The sequence below is a fragment of the Propithecus coquereli genome, unplaced genomic scaffold, assembly GCF_000956105.1.
Source record: "Propithecus coquereli isolate 6110/MARCELLA unplaced genomic scaffold, Pcoq_1.0 Scaffold7, whole genome shotgun sequence".
Classification (NCBI taxonomy): domain Eukaryota; kingdom Metazoa; phylum Chordata; class Mammalia; order Primates; family Indriidae; genus Propithecus; species Propithecus coquereli.
The window spans coordinates 12000868-12009134 of NW_012153062.1; the positions used below are offsets into that span (position 1 = coordinate 12000868).

The 8267-nt window shown below is 37.7% G+C and overlaps 1 protein-coding gene across 1 annotated transcript in view; it reads right to left on the bottom strand.

Moving 5' to 3' along the window:
- Window positions 1–7043: 7043 nt before the first annotated feature.
- Window positions 7044–8267, bottom strand: part of CLCA4 (chloride channel accessory 4) — a 28255-nt gene continuing 27031 nt past the window's right edge. The window contains 2 exon segments of the mRNA XM_012661026.1: window positions 7044–7492; window positions 7854–8087. Coding sequence (XP_012516480.1) covers window positions 7044–7492; window positions 7854–8087 — 683 coding nt within the window.

Genomic DNA, 8267 nt, shown 5'->3' on the forward strand with positions numbered 1-8267 from the left:
TTAGTCAATCCTCCTCCCTATCTCCAGCCCCAGCCAATCACTAATCCAATTTCTGCCACTATAGATAAATTTATAAATATTAGAATTTCATATAAATGAAATTGTACAGTATGTATTTTTAGTGTCTGGCTGTTTTCATTCAGCATGTTTCTGAGAATCATCCATACTGTTGCATGTATCAGTAGTTTATTACTGTGTATCGTTGGGTAGCATGCTGCTGTACGAATATATTATTACACTTCACTTATCCATTCACCAGTTGATAAACATTTGTTTTTCCCTCTGATTTTTTGGCTATTGTGAGTAAAGCTACAATGAACACTTGTGTAAAAGTCTTCTTCTCCCTAAAATATTCAGGGGGTACAATTTTCTCATTGCATGGATAGATTTTATAATGCTTAACTCAGGGCTCTTAGTGCATGGATTTGTTCAACTACAGTAGAGAAAGTTGAACAATTTTCCAAAATTTGGGTCCCAAATTTGGTGAAAGATATGAATTTACACATCCAAGAATCTCAACGAACCTCAAGTAAGATAAATTCAAAGAGATCCACACTGAGATACATTATAATCAAGCTGTTGAAAGCCAAAGACAAAGAAAGGAAAAAAGCAGCAAGTGACTTGTTACATACAAGGGATAACATTAATAACTAATTTCTCCTCAGAAACCTGGGAGGCCCAAAGGCAGTGGAATGACATATTTAAAGTGATGAAAGGAAAAAAACCCTGTCAACTAAAATTCTGTATCAGCGAAATGATCTTGAAGAAGTGGAAACAACCCAGTGTCCATAATCTGATGAATAAAAAATGTGATATATCCATACTATGGAACATTATTCATCCATTAAAAAGACTGAAGTACTGAATACATGCTATATTGTAGATGTAGGGTTGCCACAAACCTTCAATTTGTAAAAAACACAAAATCTGTGAATCACAATAAAACAAGGTGTGCCTGTATATGTATATGTTGTGGAATGGCTAAATCAAGCTAATTGATAAAAGCATTACCTCATATAATTATTATTTTTGTGGTTAGTGCACTCAAAATCTATTCTCTCAGCAATTTTAAGTTATACAATTTATTGTTATTAACCATAGTCGTTGTGATGTACAATAGACCTCTTGAATTTATTCCTCCTAACTTAAATTTTGCATTCCTTGACCAACATCTCCCTAATTCCCCACTGTCCAGCCTCTGGTAACCATCATTCTACTCTCTGCTTCTATGATTTCAATTTTTTTAGAGTCCTTATATAAGTGAGATCATGCAGTATTTGTCTTTCTGTGCCTGGTTTAATTCACTTAATATAATGTCCTCTAGGTTTATCCATGTTGTCACAACTGACAGATTTCCTTCTTTTTTAAGGCTGAATAGTATACCACTGTGTATATATCCCATCTATATATATATATTTTTTGGGACAGAGTCTCACTCTGTTGCCTGGGCTAGAGTGCCGTGGCATCAGCCTAGCTCACAGCAACCTCAAACTCCTGGGCTCAAGCGATCCTCCTGCCTCAGCCTCCCAAGTAGCTGGGACTACAGGCATGTGCCACCATGCCTGGCTAATTTTTTCTATATAGTTTTAGTTGTTCAGCTAATTTCTTTCTATTTTTTTAGTAGAGACGGGGTCTGGCTCTTGCTCAGGTTGGTCTCGAACTCCTGAGCTCAAACAATCTGCTCACCTCGGCCCCCCAGAGTGCTAGGATTACAGGCGTGAGCCACTGTGCCTGGCCAATCCCACATTTTTCATATCTATTCATCTGTTGTTGGACACTTAGGTTGATGTCACCTCTTATCTATTGTGAATAATCCTGCAATGAATATGGGATTGCAGATATACTGATTCAACATACTGATTTCATTTCCTTCGGATATATACTCAGAAGTGGGATTGCTGAATCATACAGTAGTTCTGTTTTAAAATTTTTTAGGAACCTCCATAGTATTTTCCATAATTACTGTACTAATTTATATTTTCACTAACAGTGTGTTAACCTTCCCTTTTTCCTACATCCTTGCCAAACACATGTGATCTTTGATCTTTTTGATAATAACCTTTCTGACAGGTGTTAGGTAATAATCTCATTGTGATTTCAATTTCCATTTCCCTGATGATTACTGATGTTGAAAATTTTTTCGCATTTTTGTTGGCCACTTGTGTGTCTTCTTTTGAGAAATGTCTATTCAGGTCCTTTGCCCATTTTAAAAATTGGATTATTAGTTTTTTTATTATTGAGTTGTTTGAGTTCCTTATATATTTTGGATATTAACCCTTATCTGATGTATGATTTGCAAATATTTTCTCTCATTCCACGACTGTGTTTTTCATTCACCTCTATATCTGTAGTACCTAGTATAGAGTGTCTGGTAAATAATATGAAATTAATATATTGACTGACTGATGAACAGGTAGTCCTCAGTCCTAAGATCCCTGATGTTCAGGGACAGAAACACGAAACTTTTTAACATGACACCTGCCACGAATTAAGCACTAACTACATGTAGGAATGGGATCAAACACCTGCCACTGTCTCCTAGGATCCACACAACACTTGGATATGGTACTATTATCCCCATTTTCACAGATGAGAAAACTGAGGTTTAACCACAGTTTAATTTTATACCAAAGTCCAACTCCAAAGACTTCTTTTAAATTTTTTTATTTTTGTCAGTTTCATGTATACAAAGTTTAGAATATAAAATAGTTTTATAACACAATAACATTTAACAATTGTCCTACAAATAAAACCTCTCTTGGCTACATATTACTTCTTCCAATTTCTACTCCTCTGTGCTCTACTTTACAGTCAAGATTCTTGAAAGAATTGTGTATACACACGTTTCTTTATTTTCTGACTCTCCATTCTTTCTTTACCAAAATTGCTCTAAGATGACTAATAACTTTGTGTTGTTAAATTCAATGGCCATTTGCAGCATTAATCAAAACAGTTGACTTCCTTCTTCAATCCTTCTTTCTTTTTAATTTCTTGACCTCATACTGTCAGGTTTTCTCAGTTGTCTTTAGAAGTCCTTCTGAGCCTTTTTTTTGCGGGCAGGGGGGAGACTGGCAATGTCTCCTTTTCTATTTAATCTCAAAAATATATATCTGTTAGAAGACTCGTGAGAATAGCAACTTGGATTTAGCTTAAATTGTTTTGCTTGTGCTCATTACTGAACCAACAAATAAGCAAAAGAGATTAACAAGACTCAGATTAAAGTGCATATGTGGACACAGTGCCACATGCCTCCACACTTCCTCAGAGGGATGGGCCAGAAGTTCTGTACTCAATGCAGTCAATGTGGAGTGAGTAATCCACCAGGTCACAGGAGTTCATAGCTTTCAGCTTTCTGCCTTTTTAATTATTAGGATGGGGTCATGGCCTATTCACTACCTCATAAGGAGTTTCTTTGCTATCCCACAATTTGTCACAGTTTCGTACTTACATGGTTGCAGTGGCTTTGTCTAGGCAATCTGGAACTGCAACTGTCAGAAACCATATGATTCTAGGTTAGAGTTGATCAAAACAGAATTTGTGGCTGGGTGCGGTGGCTCATGCCTGTAATTCCAGCACTTTGGGAGGCTGAGGTGGGAGGACCACCTGAGGCTAGGAGTTTGAGGCCAGCCTGAGGAACATAGCAAGACCCCATCTCTACAAAAAAAAAAAAAAAAAATAGCCAGATGTGACGGTACACACCTTTAGTCCCAGCTACTCAGAAGGCTGAGCCAGGAGGATGGCTTGAGCCTAGGAATTCGAGGTTGCAGTAAGCTATGATCACACCACTGTACTCCAGCCTGGGTGACAAAGCAAGACCGTGTCTCTAAAACAAAACAAAACAAAAAGACAAACGAAAAAGAGAATTTGCATGAAATTTGGAAGGCAGAAGTAAAACAGTAGCTGTAACTGTGTGAAGGTGAGGTGGTAGGAGGAAGTGAGAAGCAGATGTGGATGGACTGGCCTCCTTGCTCTACTCTACTCCATGTCTGACTCTTTCTTAATGCTAACCTTGCTGACTGACTGTGGTCCCAGGCCTACCACAAGACTCTTGGCAACAAATCTACAGAGATTTAGCTATGCAAAGTCAACAGTCCTCCACAGACTTCTACAGCAGCCCCCCTCATAGTCTCATTCTAGTTCCTGGCCATGCCTAGATACCAACATCCAACACCAGACACACAGTCCAGTACTGCAGATAGGCTTGCCAGATTTTTTTCTGACCCTCTTAGTCCTTTCTTTAGTGCTTTATTTCCCCATCCTAACTCTTATAATAAGTAAATTCCCCCCTTTGTGATATTCATGGTGGTTCTGTTTTTGTGATGGAACCCTGACTAATACAGTTATTGGTTGTTTTGTTAATTAAAGCAAGTAACTTGGCCAGCCCAGACCCAATGTGAGAAGGTACTACACAAGGCCATGAAATAACAATAGTTATGGATCTTCAGAACATTTTGGAGACCAGTTACCATACGTTTCTGTACGGCTGCAATAGCCCTGGATCACTTCAGCGTTACTTTGAACTGTGCTCCTCTTAGTCCTATTTCACACTGGTGTGAATGTTTATCAGGCACCATGGTCTGAGTCCCCCCGTTTATACATGTACTCTGGGCTGTGACACTAGCCACTTCAGTGGCATGAATACGTTCTCTCAGTCTGGGCTGAAATTGTGAATGTATACCACCTCTCAGAACTACAGCGTGGGCAGACTCCTGGGGACAGATGTTTGTCTTGTAACACTGTAGACTGCCCACATCTGGGGCAGCATTGACTGGATAGCTGGTGGTACAGGCTTTTTTCTATTCAGGAAACCTGCAGATATTCAAGTCTCTGTGGTTTGTACAGGGGTTGTCCTCTCCTACATAGGGCTGCGTCTCTTCCTTCCTGGGACATCTTAGATTTATTTTCTGTTGCTAGATTTCCTGCCAGAGGTATGGGTCTAAATTTTCCTTCCCAAACCTAGTACTTTCTTTTATGATTAACTAGACCAACTGTCAGACCACAAATGGTGCCAAGTGGCTGTAAGGGACAGCCCACACAGAGACTCCACATTGCAGGTGCTGTTGCTAGTTTATCCTGGACTACAGCCAGGGCTGGCCTTGTGGGCATGGGATCTGGCCATGTTACTCAGAGGTCTGTGCTCTGAAGGGCACTGAACTTGGTTTAATGCTTTGCTGTTGCTGTCTTGAAATTTTTATTAATTTTAAACAAGGACCTCTCATTTTCATTTTGTGCTGGGCAACATAAATTATATAGTCTGACCTGACTACAACAATGATAACCATTTAGTTATTTTTCTGATTCTTACTAATTCATAATTAGCTACTTGATGCAGACCTGGGAATAGAACTAAATCAGGGCAGAACCTAGGAGAGGAGAGCCCACTACTGGGACCCATCTGAGCCTAGCTATTGCACTGGAGTATCAGAAAAGGAAACAACCAGGCTGGTAGGCTTTGCCTCCAGAGTTATGGGGTGCATGGGTGGGAAGGACATAGAGAAAGTCTGACTGTTATGTAGTATTTCTTATGCCAATACAGAATGTCAGGCCTTCATTTCCCTCTCAGTAAAATGCCAGGTGTTCCACACTTACCCCTCTCCTACATTTTCTCCATGTTAACCTGAACATCCCTCATCATTAGCACTGACTGAACAGGTGCTAGGCCCCTAGAGGAGCTAACAGTGCTAATAGACTTTCTGACTGAACAGCATAATCCCCAAATGCCCTAGTGCACAGCTCATTTTCCTCTGAAGGCCGTGAGAGTAAGTAAAACTCCTAGTAATCAGGAGTCTCCCACTTATTTCCTCTTCCCTTGCTCCTTTACCACTTTCAATATAAACTCAAGGCCCTTTTTGTCAATCTTGCTAATCACACCAAATTAATTATGCCAGGTCAAAATGCCTGATCCATGCTTGAGGATGGTTAAAAGTGACCCCTGGACTCAGCTTGTATGGCTTTCATTTTAGTTTACTTCCAAATCAGCAAATAATTCCTACCAAGACAACATAAGAATGCAAATGAGCAAATGCTGTTCTTCAGTTCCTCTCCAATTCCTCAGGTTGCTGAATTATAGCAATAAAACTCCCCATGGAAAATGAGAAAATAACCAGTTGGAAGAACAAGGAAACTATATGCTTATAAACTTGAACTCAAAGTCTACCTACTCCCATGAGGAGAAATTCTCCTCTCACTGTCTTAGGCCATAGTTACATGCTCTGTTACATTTTGTTTGCATCATTAGGACCATTAGCTGACCTGGCTATGGTCTACCATGTGAACCTGCTCCTTTCAACCTACATTCTCTCATTAATTGATTTCATTCATCAATATAGTTGTCACTCCTAGGCTGTGGCTCAGAGATGAATTAAAATACTATGTTTTAAAAATATAGTTTTCTTTTTTTATCTGAGAACAAGGGCAATAAATAGTAGCTTCAGTAATTCTTTCATATGTTAAAAAAAGTACACAGGTAGATATTACTTTTTAAATGAAAAGAGATAGATATATGTTTATATTGAACTGAAATCAGGAAAAAATATGGTTTGACAGGTGGTAATTTATTTTTTTGCTAGTATTCTCCATATCCATGAATTGCATTAAACATAACCTTAGTAACTGTAGTATACAGTTGGAGGTTTTGGGTGAATACAATATCATCAATTTATACTTAACAATATCAAGACTAAATTCATTTTTCCCAAATATTATTTGCTTTCCTTTACTTATATTTTGACTACTCAAATAGACTATTTTAATTAATTGATGAAATTTGAAATACCATTTCAGAAAACTCTTGTGTCAAATAATGTACAACCAGGGACCAATAAGAAAAAGAATCTTTATTTATCACTATTTATGACAAAATAACAAATAAATAAAATTTTTAAACTTTAATTTTTGACTTACAGTTTTTCACTCATCCATGGATGTTTATTTTTAATCAAAATATCCTTTCTAGACTTCTTAAAGTATTTTTCTGAGTTTATGATCACACAGGATGAATTTTAAAATTCAGAAATATCCTTTACTTATGTGGCTTTTGTTTTTTAAAACCCTGTTCTAGGTATACTTGAAGGTTGTCTCTGCTTTAAGATACAAATAGTAATACTTACAATAATAGTAACAACTATAACAGACCCAGCCACTGACAACACCAGTACAGAAATATTAACTCCAGAATTATGATGATTTTTATCAGGATCAGGATTAGGATTAGGATAATTTTCATCAGGGCTAGGATCCGCTTCAGGGATAAACAATGCTACTTGTGCTATGTTGGATATTTTTGATGTCAAATTGCTTTTATCTACACTTTTAATGGCAATAAATATGTGGGTTATATTTTCTTCTGAGATATGTCCTGGTTTAAATGAAAAGGTTTCCTTGAAGTTGGCCTCATGTGGTACCAGATCACTAGTGTTTACTTGAAGAGCATCATCAAAATTGTCTCTTAGATCAAGCATACTTCCACTTATTCTCACGATGTAATATTGAACTAAGAAAAAAAAGTTAACACATAGTTTAGAAACTGGTGCATAGCTTATTACTTCCTTTTTATTTATGCTAAAAAATATTTAGTTATACAAAGCAAATATTCATATCAAAAACCTTACTCATTTTTCAATAAAGGCTGAATTCTGACTTCTAAGCTTTGTCAAATGCTCCCTTCTTTGTACGAAATGTAGGGCCAGGTTAAATCTGTCGTGTTTGTTTGATTCAAAAATATCAGATTTTAAAATTCATAATTTGCTGAGCTTTCGATTAAAAACAATTCTCCCCTCACCCATCCTTACACCCTTGCTGTTGGAATAATCTCCTTTCACTTAAGTCAAAACCACATGACACTTTGTCCTTACCTTTTCCAACATCAAAATCATCTCCTGGTGCCGTCCATGTTAGAGTGATCTCATCTCCGTGAGGTGTGGCCTCAAGGTCTGTGATTTGACTTGGTGGGTACAGGTCAGGCAAGGGAAGACCTGGAACTTGTGATACCACAAATGCACCTCCAGATGCTGTTCTGCTGAAATTCTCCAAGGAAGTCTGAGTATTCTCATCAATTTCAGATCTTGGTGGGTTTGCTTCAATTTCCCCTACATTGAAAATTTCCTGGTTATAATGGGCAAAACCATGCTAGAATTTTTTAGAACACAGTGAATCACCATCCCACATGTCTTTTCCTTTTGTTTTTCATATATACAGTCACATTTTTACTAAGTTTTGTGACACAATTATAAGCATCCAATTGGTGGGAGAATTCTTCCTTTAGTATC